Source organism: Cajanus cajan, chromosome 1 (assembly GCF_000230855.2).
Source record: "Cajanus cajan strain Asha chromosome 1, NIPB_CcT2T_4, whole genome shotgun sequence".
Classification (NCBI taxonomy): Eukaryota; Viridiplantae; Streptophyta; class Magnoliopsida; order Fabales; family Fabaceae; genus Cajanus; species Cajanus cajan.
In genome coordinates, this window is record NC_138517.1 from 68,063,886 (window position 1) to 68,080,137 (window position 16,252).

The 16,252-nt window shown below is 36.6% G+C and overlaps 2 protein-coding genes across 3 annotated transcripts in view; both read right to left on the reverse strand.

The window, feature by feature from the left end:
- LOC109815824 (ARM repeat superfamily protein) overlaps positions 1-16,252 on the reverse strand; it is a 67,451-nt gene that overhangs the window by 28,081 nt on the left and 23,118 nt on the right. For both annotated transcript variants that reach the window (XM_020380629.3, XM_083061907.1), the window contains 4 exons: positions 16,051-16,204; positions 15,808-15,895; positions 13,970-14,072; positions 13,794-13,884 (listed from right to left, as the gene is read on the reverse strand). In XM_020380629.3, coding sequence (XP_020236218.2) covers positions 13,794-13,884; positions 13,970-14,072; positions 15,808-15,895; positions 16,051-16,204 — 436 coding nt within the window. The remainder of the gene's footprint in view (positions 1-13,793; positions 13,885-13,969; positions 14,073-15,807; positions 15,896-16,050; positions 16,205-16,252) is intronic.
- Positions 7,295-13,177, reverse strand: LOC145950634 (uncharacterized). Its single transcript, XM_083061914.1, has 4 exons — positions 9,085-13,177; positions 8,185-8,997; positions 7,976-8,094; positions 7,295-7,889 (listed from the first exon to the last, which is right to left on the reverse strand). The coding sequence occupies exons 1-4, from the start codon at positions 10,073-10,075 to the stop codon at positions 7,425-7,427; spliced, it is 2,388 nt and encodes a 795-aa protein (XP_082918040.1). The 5' UTR covers positions 10,076-13,177; the 3' UTR covers positions 7,295-7,424.

Sequence of the window (16,252 nt, forward strand, 5' to 3'; positions counted from 1 at the left end):
TTTGTCAAAAGGAAGGTATCATTCATGAGTCAACCTGTGTCAAAACACCTCAACAAAATGGGATTGCTGAGAGAAAAAATGGTCACCTACTTGACCAAACTCGGGCTCTTCTTTTTCAACATGAGATTCCTAAAAGGTTTTGGGGGGAGGTTGTTCTTACTGCATGTTATATAATTAATAGACTACCTTCTAGTATTCTAGCATCAAAAAGCCCTATGGAGGTTCTGTCCTCCTTTTATCCTAATGTTTCCACATCCAATCAACTTGTTCCAAGAATATTTCGGTGTGTCTTTTGTCCATGTCCACAGTGGTAATAGAGGTAAACTTGATCCTACAGCCTTAAAATGTGTTTTCATGGGATAATCATCCACACAAAAGGGACATAAATGCTATCACCCACCATCACAAAAATTCTTCGTGTCTAGAGATGTCACCTTTTTTTAGCACAAAAGCTACTTCCACCAAGATCATCCTCAGGGGGAGACTGCAAGAAAGGAAGATGATCTTCTTATGCTCCCTGACTTAAGCTTGGGACCAGAAATAGGGACTAAAGGTGTAACAACTGAGAAGGAACCCACTAAATCCATTCAAGATGGAGCTGATGTAAGATTTGGAAAAGGACTGGTTTATACAAGGAAGACAAAGGTCATTCCAGAATCTGTCCATGTCCAACAATCCAGCCCAACATTACATGAGGTAACTACCCCTGATCCTTTAATCTCCACAAAATCAACCTCTGATTTCCCAACTGTACAGGAACCTGAAACCAGTCCAGCACCACTTTATGAGGACCTAGATATTCCAATTGCCCTTAGGAAAGAAACCAGGAAATGTACCACCAAGCCACTGTACCCTCTAGCCAATTATTTATCCTTTAGAAACTTCTCACCTACCCATAAAGCCTTCCTCACAAGCCTAAACACTACAACAACACCTACCTCTTTATCTGAGGCATTGAGTGATAAAAAATGGAAACAAGCCATGGATGTGGAAATGGAAGCATTAGAGAAGAATAGTACCTGGGATTTGTTGCTCTCCCAAAATGGAAAAAAACTAGTAGGGTGCAAGTGGGTATATACTATAAAATACAAGGCTGATGGATCCATTGAGAGGTACAAAGCAAGGTTAGTAGCTAAGGGATTCACTCAAACCTATGGAGTGGATTACATGGAAACATTTGCTCCAGTTGCAAAAATGAATACAGTTAGGGTGATATTGTCCATAGCGGCTAATTATGGTTGGAACTTGCAACAAATTGATGTTAAAAATGCCTTCCTCCATGGAGAAATTGAAGAGGAGATTTACATGGAATTGCCCCCTGGATATGGTGAAAAAATAGTTTCCAACACTGTTTGCAAGCTAAAAAAGGCATTGTATGGGCTGAAACAGTCACCACGAGCGTGGTTTGGAAGGTTTACTAAAGTTATGATAAGTTTAGGCTTTAAACAAGGAGACCAAACTCGGTTCATTAAACACTCTAAGTCAAGGGGACTAACAGTGTTACTGGTTTATGTGGATGATATTATAGTGACAGGTGATGGTGAGGAAGAGCAACGATTGTTAGGCCAACATCTAGCCAAGGAATTTGAAATTAAGACCTTGAGAAAATTGAAGTATTTTTTGGGAATTAAAGTGGCCCATTCTAAAAAGGGGATATTCATATCTCAACAGAAATACATCACTAATTTGTTGAAAGAGATTGGTAAGACAGCATGCAAGCTTGCAAGTACACCAATTGACCCAAACCTGAAATTGGGAAACGCAGAAGAAGATACTGCAGTTGACAAGGAAGTGTATCAAAGGCTAGTTGGTAGACTGATATATTTATCTCACACTAGACCTGATGTTGCATTCGCCATGAGTCTAGTCAGCCAGTTCATGCACCAGCCGAAGGAGGTTCACTTACAAGCTGCACTAAGAATTGTGCAGTATTTGAAAGGGACCCCAGGCAAGGGAATTTTGTTCAAACAAAATGGGAATGTAAATCTGGAAGCATATACAGATGCAGACTATGCAAGGTCAATTGTGGATAGGAGGTCAACTACGGGATATTGCACTTTCCTTGGAGGGAATCTTGTGACTTGGAAGAGTAAAAAACAAAGTGTGGTAGCCAAATCCAGTGCTGAAGTAGAGTTCAGGGCAATGGCACAAGGGATATGTGAACTACTCTGGCTGAAGATTATCTTGGAAGACCTAAGGATAAAATTGGATGAACCAATGAGACTTTATTGTGATAACAAATCTGTTATTAGCATAGCTCATAATCCGGTGCAACATGATAGAACCAAACATATTGAGGTTGACAAACATTTTATCAAAGAAAAATTAGATAGTGGTCTGATATGCACTCCATATGTCTCCTCACAAGACAACCTTGCAGATATTCTAACAAAGGGGCTGAACAGCAACATCTTTGAGAAGATTGTTTCCAAGCTGGGAATGGAGAATACCTATTCACCAGCTTGAGGGGGAGTGTTAGAATCTATTTTATTAGAATCTATTTTATTAGCTGTGTTAAGATATTCTAAGATATAGTTTAGATATATTAGTTTATCTTTTCCTAATTTATAGTTTATCTTAATCCCTAAACTTTAGGGATTGTTTCTGTTACTTTATGAGAGAAAGAATTGAAAGAAGATTTCTTGAAGAAAATATTATTGAATAAGAGAGAAATTGATAAAGTGATACACGAGAGATATCACCTACATATATAGACCTAACGGACTTAACTAACTCAAGAGTTAGTAAGTCAACCAGACTAACTAACCTAAAAGTGTTAGCAAAATACAAGAAGAAAATACATTTGAATACATGTAAATAATACAACAAATAAAAGTATTTATTATCCTATTTTCTTCTCTAATACACCCCCTACAAGCTCAAGGGGGATGAAACATAGTAGATGGATCAGCAACATTGAGCTTGGAGTGAAGAAGAAGAAATCTCTTAGGAGACAAGGCCTTGGTCAGAACATCTGCGAACTGATGTTGGGCAGGAATATGCGAAACAACGAGGGACTTGTTGAGCACCTTTTCACGAACAAAAAAGATATCAAGCTCCATATGCTTGGATCGTGAATGTAAAACAGGATTGTGCGAGAGTGCAACAGTACTCTGATTGTCACAAAGTACAGTAAGAGTGTTTAGGGGAACCTTTAATTCCTTCAGAAGTGACTGAATCCACAAGACTTTAATTACTGCTTGAGCTAAGGCTCTATATTCAGCCTCAGTGCTGGATCTAGCAACAAGTAGCTGTTTCTTGGACCACCAAGACACTAGATTAGGTCCAAGATAGAGACATGCCGCTGAAGTGGATCTTCGATCATTCGGATCAGATACCCAATCAGCATCAGTAAATGTAGTGAGATTGAAGGGAACAATGTGCTTTGCAGGCGAAAACACAAGTCCATGACCAACAGTTCCTTTTAGGTATCTAAGAATTCGTTTGACAACTTTCCAATGCTCTTCCGTGGGAGAGCACATGAACTGACTTACCTTGTTAACACTGAAGGCAATTTCAGGTCGCGTAATTGTGGCATACTGCAATGCACCAACTACAGACCTGTACAATGTAGGATCATCAAATAGAGTACCATCTTTAGCAAGCTGTTGACCGCCAATCATAGGAGTGGAGATGCCTTTGGAATCTTCCATTTTGACCTTAGTAAGAAGATCAGTAATATACTTGTCTTGGGAAAGTAGCAACTTTCCTTGAGAGAGGGACTTAACTTCAATGCCTAAGAAGTAATCCAGAGTACCAAGATCTTTAAGAGAGAAAGTAGCATTGAGTTGGGTAACAAATTTTTGTAGCAAGGAAGGAGAATTTCCAGTGAGAATGATATCATCTACATAGACAAGCATAAAAATAGTTGCAGCTGATGTGGAGAAAATGAACAGGCTGGGATCACACTTGCTTTTGCTGAAGCCAAGCATAAGTAACACAGACGTGAGTTTGTCAAACCATGCACGAGGAGTCTGTTTCAGACCATAAAGGGATTTGTGCAATTTGCAAACAAGATGTTTATTGGCAGAGTCAACAAAGCCAAGGGGCTGAGACATGTAAATGTCCTCTTCAAGCATGCCATTGAGAAAGACATTATTAATATCAAGCTGTCGAAGAGGCCACCGAAAGGAGACAACAAGAGAAAGAACAATGCGAATGGTGACAGGTTTCACAACAGGAGAAAAGGTTTCAGAAAAATCCAAACCAGGTTGTTGATGGAAGCCTTTGGCAACGAGCCGAGCCTTATATTTATTTATGGAGCCATCAGGATTCTCCTTGACACGAAAAACCCATTTGCAGCCAATGGGTTTTCTGCCGAGGGGCAGGGTGGTTAAGGTCCAGGTGTTGTTGTTATGTAAGGCTGTGATTTCAGCTTGCATGGCAGCAAGCCAATTAGAATCGGCTAAAGCAGTTTTGACTGTCTTAGGCACAACATGTGAAAGGAGAAGTGTGGGATTTAGTCTGGGTTGAACAATACCATTTTTGGAGCGTGTGGTCATTGGGTGAAGGTTTATAAGCCCTACCAAATGCAATTGTAACACCTCTGCCAAATGCAATAAATGTGTTCCCCAATTTGGACTGTAGACCAAAATATCATCAAAAAACACAAGAAAAAATTTGTGTAAACAAGATTTAGACACATCATTCATCATGGACTAAAATGTGGCAAGAGCATTCATTAATCCAATCGGCATGACCAAGTACTCATAGTGGCCATTATGAGTTCGAAAAGTTGTTTTATGGATATCTACATCCTTTACTCTAATTTGGTTAAAACCTGATTTGAGGTCAAGTTTAGAGAATACCCAAGCTTCATGCAACTCATCAAGGAGTTCCTCCACCACTAGAATAGGGTATTTGTCAGGAATTGTAACATTATTTAGAGCCCTGTAATCCACACACATCCTCCACGAGTTGTCCTTTTTCTTTACCAAGATGATAGGGCTAGAGAAAGAACTATTACTGGCCCGAACTAAAACCTGTCATTCAATTTCATCCTTGTGGTGATGAGGGTACCTATAGGGCCTGACCCTTGTTGGTCCTTTTCCTATTTGAAGAACAATTGCATGATCATTGTCTCTATGTGGGTGGTAAGCCTTGAGCTTTAATGAATACAATTGGAAATTGAGCTATTAATTGTTGGATCTTCTCATGTTGTTCTTGCAATAAATCTCCATATTAGACTACTTCTTGATCTTGAACCTGTATATTCCAAAATAACTTGTCAAAGGACAACCCTTTGCTGCCGATTAAGTTATGCAAGGAAGAAGTGGTTGTTGCCACCTCCAGTTTAATGCCACACAAGGTGATCAATTCATTCTTGTTGTAGAAAGTCATTGTCATTTTCCCCCAATCTATTTGCACCAATCCTAATGTTCCCAGCCATTTAATCCCCAAGATTAAATCTAAGCCGCTTATGTCAAAATCATAGGCAGTCACAGAGGCTTCCATTGGGCCTAAATCAACCTTCAAGTTGCAAGTTCCCTTTGTCAATACACGATGACCATCAGCCAACCGTATGGCTACACTTGAAGTGTCTTGCACAAGAAAATTCAAAGCCTTCACAACACGTCTTGATACAAAATTATGGCTGGCACCGCTGTCAACTAAAATTAAAATTGGTAATCCATTCAATTGTCCCTTTAATTTCATGACTTTAGGACTAGAAACTGCTTCTTTAGTGGAATGGAATAAGCTCATAGCAATGCATTTCACTTCCTCAAGAGTCCCGTCATTATCACTTTTAGCAAATTCAATCTCACCCTCTTCGTTGAAAATCTCGTCCTCTACAAGCAATGTGAGTCTAACCTATTTTTCTGGGCATTGATGCATAGGATGGTATTGCTGAGCATACCTAAAACACAACCCCTTTTTCTTTCTATCAAACAATTCTTGGGCATATAAGTGGCAGATCCCTCTACTCCTCGTATCTCCTGGGTGGCTAGTAACAAACCCAGATCCATGTGACTTGGGTTCATGTTTCCAATTCTGGGAGTTATCTTGCTGATAAAGGGCACTTTTTTTATTTGAAAATTCAACACCAGATTTTTGCAAATACGATCCATTGTTGACCATAGATTTTCGATTTGAAATTTTGCCCTTGCTATCAAACTCCCCATATATTGCACACTCCACATCTCGAGCTAGAGAGATAGCCCTATTAATTGTTTCTGGTTGGTGAATACGCACCCAACATCTAATTTCGGGTTTTAACCCATGCATAAAATATCTGATGGCATGTGGTACAGCTAGGCAAGGGACTTGGGAGGACAAAAACTCAAGCTCTTCAATAAATTCGGCCACAGAATGCTCATGTGTAAGTGCAGCCAGTTGTTCATAAGGATTTCGGGTATTTATGTCTCTGAAGCGATCGAGCAATGCCTCCTTTAACTTTTCCCACGAAGCCCTGGGTGACCCTCTCATAGCAAGGAAAACCAATGGGCGACATGCCCTTCCATTGACAATTGGGCAAGAGGAATTTTTGTTTCTGGTGGGTACCATACACACGGAAATACATTTATGCCCGAACAATCCAATCTTGTGGGTCCGTACCATTAAAGGAGGGCAATTCAACCTTCCTTGCTGTGAGCCGATAGTCATCAGTGAGGACTAAAGGGGTAGGAGGAATCTTAGGAGGGTCATTAGCCTTGTGGGACTGATTATCTCCATTCTGTTTTAACCACTGAGTGATCATAGATCGAAACTCAACATTTTCACAACGTTCAGTCTCATTCGCATGTGCTTCCTTGATGATAGATTGTTGGAGATCAGCAACCGAGGATTGTAATTCCTGAAGTTAGGTGTCCAAAGTTGTGACTTTGGATTCCAATGCATCGACCTTAGAGACCATGTTGAGGTATCCAACAGATCGGACCAATGATAAGATCCTAGAAATATAAGAATACTTTATTGAATAAAAAAAAGAATTACAAGTAGTGCTCTACTTTCTCTTTTTCCCAGAGCATAGGCTCCAAACAATTTCTTAAAGAATAACTTTTCTCTCCCTGTTTTCCCAGACTTCACCTGACCCCTTTTTTATATCCCTACTAGCTAACTTCCTAGATAGTCTTATCTATTATTAACTTCCTAAATAATCCTTACTTTAATTTAAAAAGATAAAACCATAGTAGTCAATCCCGGATAGCGGCGCGGAGCGGCCGACCCCAAAACTGGGATAACGGGATGACGCGGAGCGGGATGACGCGGAGCGGGATAACCGCTATTTAAATATTAATTTATATATATTAAATAATTAATAATATATATATAAAAGCTAAAAAAAACAAAAAAATAACTCTAAATTCATGCATTAAACATTTTTAATAATTAAAAGTTCATAGTACTCAAACAATACATAATATAAAATGTCTCCAAAACAAAGTGTTAAAGCTCTAAGTAAGTAAAAAATTAAACATTATAGTTTAATCTTCTTCCTCATCAAGATTAAAGTCTTCCTCTCCCTCAAATTCATCACTCCCACTAGCATTAGAATTATATTCTTCTTCTTCCTCTACATCATCATCCTCGTCTTCTAGTACTTCCATCACTTTTTTTCCTTTATCTTTCTTGGATGTAGATGCAATTGTTGATGTCTTGTTCACTTGTGTTTGTCTCCTAGTGTATTTCAAAGGTTCACCGGCACCACTTGCTTGGGCAACATCTCTCCAAGTCAAAACATCATCACCAAACACCAAGTCATCTTCAAATTCATCCTCATCATTTTCTTCTCCCAACATCCATTCATTGTTATCATCAACTTCATTCAAAGCAATTGGATCAATTGGATCTTGACACTCAAAGCGTTCTTGAAGAGCTTGATTATATTTAATAAAAACCAAGTCTTGAAGCTTTTGGTGCTCAAGCTTACTTCTCTTCTTTGAGTGAATCTATAATAATTTAACAACATGATGTTAGTTAATTTTCCATTTTCAATAGTAAACTCAAATTTAAATCCACTAATTCATTAACTTACATGCTCAAAGGTACTCCAATTACGCTCACAACCAGATGAGCTACACGTCAAGCTTAGTACCTTAATGGCAACAATTTGCAAATGTGGTGTATGTCCTCCATACATCTTCCACCACTCAGCTATAAATGCAAATATTATTATATAAATAAATTATCAAATAACTATAAAATTTGTAAGTGAAGTTGAAGCTTAAGAAAAGTCTCACTTACCAGGAGCCATTTTAACCCTTGCTCTAACTGCTGCAGGAATGCCAAATCTTCCTCCTGCCCTTTTATATATTGCCAATTGATTGTGAACATTGTCTACAATGTCATTATTTTCACAAAGCCTATCAATACATTTGAAAAGGCCATCCACCACTTCATCATCAGCATCCATTCTTGTTGAATTTTTGTAATAAAACTCAGGATTTAGATAATATCCTGCTGCATGCAACGGATGATGGAGTTGACAATCCCATCTTCTATCAACAATTGCAAATATATCCTTATATTTTTCTTCATTATGATTAAAAGAATTTTGAATTGCCTCCTTAGCCCTCTCCATTGCTTCATAAATGTAACCCATTGCCGGTTTTTTTTCATTATCTACCAACCTCAACACACGTACAATAGGCCCCATAGCCTTTAAAGCATAAACAACATCACTCCAAAATGTAGGCATAAGAACAATCTCCGTTGCTTTCTTCCCCTTAGGTTCTTTGGCTCCTTTTGATTGCAACCATTCGTCGGAAGTAAACATCCTTCTAAGATTTGCCTTTAACTTATGCAATCGTTGCAAAGTAAGGAAGGTGGTAGCAAATCTTGTAACTCCATGCCTCACCAATTCAACCTTATTTGTATACTTCCTCATGGTGTTTAGGGTCAAGGTATGATTATAAATGTAACCCACGAGCTTGATGCCTCTTTGTATTACCCTTTTGACTTTAGGGATCTTTCCAATATCTTCTAGCATCAAATCAAGACAATGAGCAGCACATGGAGTCCAAAATAAATGTGGTCTCACAGTTTGTAAAATTTTGCCTAAAACCACAATAACAAAATAATTAAAATTAGAATTTATATCTTATAATCGTATGAGTATAAAATTAGAATATAATTGATTCTTACCCGCCATAACATAATTGCTTCCATTATCTGTTACTACTTGAACAACATTTTTCTCTCCAATTTCCTCAACAAAACTATTTAAAAGTTCAAACACCTTCTCACCGGTCTTGGTATATTCAGAAGCATCTACACTCTTCACAAACATTGTTCCCATTGAACTATTAACCAAAAAGTTAATCAAAGTTCTACTTTTCCTATCTGTCCAACCATCAGACATAATTGAGCACCCATATTTTACTCTCTCTTCTTCATGGCCCTTCAATAAGCCTTTGGTGTATTCCAACTCTTTTTTAAGGAGTGGCACTCTTAATTCATGGTAGCTTGGTGGCTTTAAATGGGGACCATAGGTGCCAATAGCTTCAACCATCAATTTGAAGCTCTTTGATCTAGCAACATTAAATGCAATTCCATTCCGATAAAAAAAGCGAGCAATGTATTGAATTACCCTTGCTCTTGCTTCCTTGTTACAAGCATCATTTAAACTTGTTTGCCACAACCCCTTATTCAATTTGATACTTTCTTCTGCCTTTCTAGTAAAGTGCAAATCAAGGGGACCTTTGACATTTATACCCCTCCTCTTGGAAACAGAAGTGGCTTCACTTGATGTAGATGAAGGTCTCTTAATTCTAGCAATGGCTTGGATGTCATCCTCCTCTTCATTTTCATCTACGCACTCCATATATACTTCTGAGGCAATTTTTTTACTCTCATAGGCAGCCTTCATTTCCAATTTTAGATCCTCAGGAATTTTTCTACAAGCACCTACATCGCCTTTTATTCCAAGTTGATGTCTTTTTGCTCTAGTAATTCCACCGGTAGATGTTTTCAGACAAAAATCACAAGTGACACTCTTCCTATTATTTTTGTCTTTTAAGCTGTTCCACTTCCAAAAGACATCAATATTGTCACCGGTGGGCTTAAACATTTCTGTTCTGGGAGTGGGACCAGAATTGGGATTAGTTTCAGTTCCAGCAGAGATTGGTTGGCTCATGATTAAACTGATTATCAAAGACAAAGACAGCCTAATAAAAATATAATAGAATCAGAAATTAAAAAAAAAAATATGCTGCTGAAATAGAAATAGAATTTTCTGAAATTAAAAATAAAATTTGCTGAATTAAATTTAATCAGAAATTAAAAATAAAATTTGCTAAATTAAATTTAATCAGAAATTAAAAACAAAATTTGTTGAATTAAATTTAATCAGAAATTAAAAATAAAATTAGCTGAATTAAATTTAATCAGAAATTAAAAATAAAATTTGTTGAATTAAATTTATTCAGAAATTAAAAATAAAATTAACTGAATTAAATTTAATCAGAAATTAAAAATAAATTTTTCTGAATTAAATTTAATCAGAATTTAAAAATTAAATATGTTGAATTAAATTTTATCAGAATTTAAAAATAAAATTTGTTCAATTAAATTTAATCAAAAATTAAAAAAAAATCAGTGGAAATAATTTAATAAATAATTAAAAAAGATATGTTGCATGTTGCATAAAAGAGTAAAAGACACAATAGAATAGGGGAACAGACAACAGAGGGCAAACGTTAGTCGGAGGAAGGAGAAGACAAACGCGCGTCTGAGCTTGCGGCCACGTCGGAGCTGCGTCGGACCTGGAGGCTCGTCGGAGTCGGAGGTGCGTCGGAGCTGGAGGCGCGTCGCCGATGGAGGTGCGTCGGAGCCGGACTTCGTCGGAGCTGCACGCGATTGCCAGAGAAGAAGAAAATATGAGAGGGAGAGACGAGCGGAGGGGTTTGGTTTCGAGGAGTCTGAAATCGCGAATGGGAAAGGGATGATTAGGGCAAAAAAACCCCATTGAAAAGACGGACTTACCCTTAATGAAGGGTAAGTCTGAAATCGCGCTCGCGAATCCGCGATTTCGGCCGCTCCGCTACGCCTCCGACGCGGCCGCTCCGGCCGCTACAGAAATCCGCCACGCGACAGCAGCCACGTTGCGGGGTGACGCCGCTCCGCTCCGGAGCGCCGCGATAGCGGCCGCTCCGGCCGCTATTGACTACTATGGATAAAACAGAAATAATTATCAACTTCCTAAATAGATTACAAACAGATAATAAACTGTTAAATCTTATTCCTCCTAGTATAGACTCTCCAAACCTTGGGCCTATTATCTTGCCTTACTAATTGGGCTCTATCAAAAATTCATTAATTAGATATTAATAATCCCTTTTTAAATGGTCTGATTAATGAAACTATTTATATGCAACAACCACTAGGATTTGAGACTAACTCTACTATGGTCAGCAAGTTAAACAAAGCCTTATATGGCCTGAAACAAGCTCCTAGGCAATGGTTTAATAGATTACAAACTACTCTGCTTTAGTTTGGGTATAAGGCTAGCAAATGTGATCCTTCTCTTTTTATTTATCACATAAATAATAATGTTGTCTATCTTCTGGTCTATGTAGATGATATTATCATCACAGTGAGTTCATCTCAGTTTACTCAGTTTCGGGAATAGCGGTCAGACACCAGCAAAATGGTTCTATTCTCCTCACAGAACAAATATATTCGCAACCTTCTTCAAAAAACCAACATGCTTGAAGCCAAACCTATTTCAACTCCTATGTTCTCTACTTCCAAGCTGTCTAAGCATGGGACTGATACATTGACTGATTCTACCTTCTATAGGTCAGTTGTTGGAGCACTTCAATATGTCACAATAACCAGACCTAAAATAAGTTTTGCTGTCAATAAAGTCTACCAGTTTATGGCCAATCATCTTGAGAGTCATTGGAATGCAGTAAAAAGGATTTTAAGGTATCTTAAAGGTACACTAAGTCATGGTTTACACCTTAAGGCTGCTGGAACTTGTAAAAAATTGCAGCTCCATACATTCGGTGATATTGATTAGGCTGCGGACCCTGATGATAGAAGGTCAACATCAAATGCAGCTATCATTTTTGGACCTAATCTAATCTCATGGTGGTCTAGAAAATAGCTTGGAGTTGCCAAATCAAGTACTGAGGCTGAATATCAAAGTCTGGCTCAAGCAGCTGTTGAAGTACTATGGATTGAAACTCTTCTTCATGAATTAGGAATTCCTTTCTCTATTCCAATTATCTACTGTGACAATCAAAGCAAGGTCTCTTTAGCTCACAACCATGATCTTCACTCTAGGACAAAAGATATGGAGATCAACCTTTTTTTTGTTCGAGAAAGTGCTTGCCAAGCAACTTAGTGTTCAGCACATTCCAACTCAAGATCATTAGCTGATGCTCTAACCAAACCCCTATCATCTGCTAGATTTTTACTTTTGAGAGACAAACTCAAAGTTGTTGAGCTATCCACTACTACTCACCCAACTTAGGTTTGTGGGGGTATGTGAGTGAACTATAAAGAGAGCAGTTGTAAAACTAACTCTCGGGTGGTTAATTTATCACAGGTTTCTTTGCTCTATAAATAAGTGGTTTTGCTCCACTGTCAAATAATGAAAATCAGTTAAACATTTTACAAATTTTCTGTTTCTCTTCTCTCTCTCTATCACTCAATAACCCTCTTCTTCACAAACTTTTTGTAGAGCAAACACACTGCCATGCCATTTTTTGTAAACTGCCGTACTCACTCCATATTGGGCTTGTGTGAAAACTCCAACATCAATCATCGGTATGTCCATCCTTCTTACAATAAGTACAATAGACGTTTCCTCTATCCCCAATCTCCACGATCAGTTGGGTTAGATTACGGAAATGGATTTCAAGGAAAATTGAGGAGGAGCCTCAAATGAGGAACCTTAATTAAACAATGTTTCTACTGTAGGTATGGTAGGAATTGTCAAGGTCTAATCTTGAACGACCTCACAATCCTTGTAAAGACCTTTAAGGATGTAAATTATTCAAGCCTGCTCAATACGCCAATACCTGCTAAAGGGACATCACTTACTATCATCATCTTCAGCTCATCACTTACAAGGTCAATTTCTCAAGTACCTTTGGTCTAGACTTTTCTAAAACCCTATTCAACTAAAATGGATAGCTTTATATCATCAAGAAAACCTTGTAGGCCTAACTGAATGACCTATCTAAGTAAACCTGAATAATAATAATAATAATAATAATAATAATAATAATAATAATAGTAATAGTAATAATAATTTTACTCAAATTATTGTATTGATTTTTTTCTGTAGTGTTATTGAAATTATATATTTGTTTGACAATAAGATTAGGCCCGTTAATTTACATAAGGCTTAGGCATGTTACCTTGTTTAGATGTAGGCTTCTACAAAAGGCTTTATATAATGCAGGCTATTTTTCAAACCAAGTCAGACGTTTAAAATTACCTAGTCAGGTAAATAAGACAGGCTTAGTTCTTATATTTTGCAAATTGGATAAGCCAATTTAACGTTTGCATCCATATTCTAGAGGATTTATTATCTTCTTGCATTTTTTTCTTTCTGTTCGGTCTTAATAAATTGTTCATTTCTCAAAAACACAAAAAAAAAAAAAACTCAATAATATGATATTAGTTGAAATGAAAATATGTATCTCTTTCAAAATGACAAAAATATTCAAATGAATACACACAAAAATTAATTGAAACAAAAAGTAAGAATGAATTAACCTACATAAAATATAATCCACATTTAGATGCATGAGTTATGTAAATATTGATATTAAATTTTTAGACTATTTCATTAATTTTAAGTAAAGTACTTATAATATCAAGAGTAATATAAAAGTTACCTGAAGAAACCTCGTCACAGAGCATCTTCCTTATTTGAGCAGAAGATGGTGATGTAGACAAAGCTAATGTCAAGCAACCAATGGCAGCTGCCTGTTAACACGGGTCAATGTTATACATTCATATCATTGTGGCATAAGGTCATACAAAACTTTGAACAATCAATCATACAACTAACCAGCAGACTACTTCGGTCACTTTTCAACCAAAACCCTTCTTCAATCCTTGTCCTAATAGATGTAATAACAATAGGCAACAAAGTTGGTGGCATTCTTGAATATCTGGAAAAACAATAAATTTCAGTTCACATACTAATTTTGTAAATCAAGAGCCTTCTAATCTACCTTCAAGAAATAAGTAAGCAAATATATAGAAGAATACAATATGAATGAAATCATTTTCTCAGTTTTTCAATCTACAACCTAACCCTTCATGCTCGTAAGAAACACATGGAAATAGACCTCATCTTTGTTAAGAGAGAAAGTTGCTCAGAAGCAAGTTCAAGTCCTTCATGATCCACAGCTCAGGATCCACGGGCTAATCTTCTAACAAAACCTCTATCACCGAAACATTTTTTTTATTACTTAGAGGCAAACTCAATGTGGCTGAGTTATCAGCTTCTCACCCGCCTTGAGTTTGTGAGGGAGGGGGGGGTGTTAATGATGTATTGAGTTCAGTTAAAGCAATTGATCTCTCGGGTTAACTTTCTGTTGTGGTAATTAGTTGGGCTAGCTTTCCATTGTAATACTTAGTTTGTTGTGACTACATTCCTGAGTATAAATACCTTGTAACAGAAGAATACAGTATGAATGAAATCATTCTCTCAATTTTTCAGTTTACAATCTTTATTCTCTATGTGCTATGCTATTCTAACACAATGAAACATTTAATTATATTTAGAATGATCAGCATCATATTTGTAATTAATTGTTTTATTATTATATTTTGCATTAATTGATTCTCTTCCATCTTTTTATATTTTTTCATTTTTCATTATACAACCTTTGGACTAAAGCAACAATAGTTTGTATTTTATACCCTATAAATCATAATTTTCAATTTCAAATGGCCGTGCATGGCAGCCAATACTAAAAATGCTATAGCAGGAAGCAGGATCAAATATTATAATAATACAAACTAAATAATTTATACAACACATATCAGTGTGTTTGATTTTCAATTTCATCCATTTAAACCCACGTTCAACCCAATCCAACACTCATTTTCCATTTGTACATTGGAATGTGCAAAACATCCATTCAGCACAATTCAAATGGGTTTCCAAAGACACCCTAAATAATCAAGAACCAAAAAAATAAAATAAAATAAATTCATGATTACCACCAAACCCGTATTGCATTTTTGCTTTTTCATCATTGGTAATATATTTATAGTAGATCCCTTAAACTTAGGTAATGTATTTATAGTAGACTCTACACCATAAAGTTAATTCACAGGGATAAATTTTTCCTTCCCTTTTCTGTTCCAAATTTCCACTACACAGCCAACTATTTATTTGTAAAACTGTATTTTGAATAAAACCATCAACAAAAGAAAAACCTTTTTTGACCGATATAAATATTAATCTATGATTAAGTTGTTTGCTATCTACCACATCTCTTAATTATCCTTTTGACCTTTTGTATTTCAATAATTGCATGATTTTTGTCCCATAGTTTCATTTTCAATTGTTTCAACTTTCAATAATACCCTCCTACTTATAAAATGGTTGTGATGTCAATAAAACCATTAGATAGATGTTCCACAGTTTGCAAAAGATTTGATGATTTGGGTTCCTCAGTCGTACTATTTTATCCAACCTCGGTATTTCAAATGAAAAAATTAATATTACTGGCTCCAACCATTAAAGCATAAGAGCACTATGGACAAACAATAACCAAAACAGGAAAAATATTGTACTAGTATATAAGAGGAGAAAAACAAAAGGAAAAACTTTGCAGTGAAACTACAGCTAGATTGAACAAATAGGGTAATCCTGGAAGCAAGGTAACATACGGTGTAGATAATATCACAAGCTTGATAATCTTGAATAACAAAGCCAGCAATTTACTATGAGCTTCATGCTCTACTAAGTAAAGAAGACCTACATCAGAGAAAAAAGGACAAGTGCAAAATTAAGCAAACAAACAAATAAATAAATAAATAATGAAGAGCCACGAAAAATAAAATCGAAAGCACCGTTACAGGTGTGTGTAAACAAAAATATATTCAATAAGATACTGCAAATGTTTTAACTACCTCTATGAAGTTCCAGTAAAATCTTCCCAAGGGAACTTGAAAGTGCCATAAAAGATCCAAATTTGTTAGATTCCTTATATTCTGCTACTTGCAGGAAAATGGAAGAGAGACCATCCAACAAGGTCACTAGTGTGGATGCAGATGCCATACGTGCCTGGATAACATAAACAACTTTTTCTTAGGAAATCAAAATACTGTAAAT

What these genes read in the sequence shown, in the direction of transcription:
- LOC145950634 (XM_083061914.1), bottom strand. Translation starts at nt 10,075, where the DNA reads ATGAGCCAACCAATCTCTGCTGGAACTGAAACTAATCCCAATTCTGGT. An exon ending in AAGCAATTATGTTATGGCGG is followed by an intron (nt 8,998 to 9,084) that starts GTAAGAATCAAT and finishes TTGTGGTTTTAG; the next exon opens with GCAAAATTTTACAAACTGTG. An exon ending in AAGGGTTAAAATGGCTCCTG is followed by an intron (nt 8,095 to 8,184) that starts GTAAGTGAGACT and finishes TTGCATTTATAG; the next exon opens with CTGAGTGGTGGAAGATGTAT.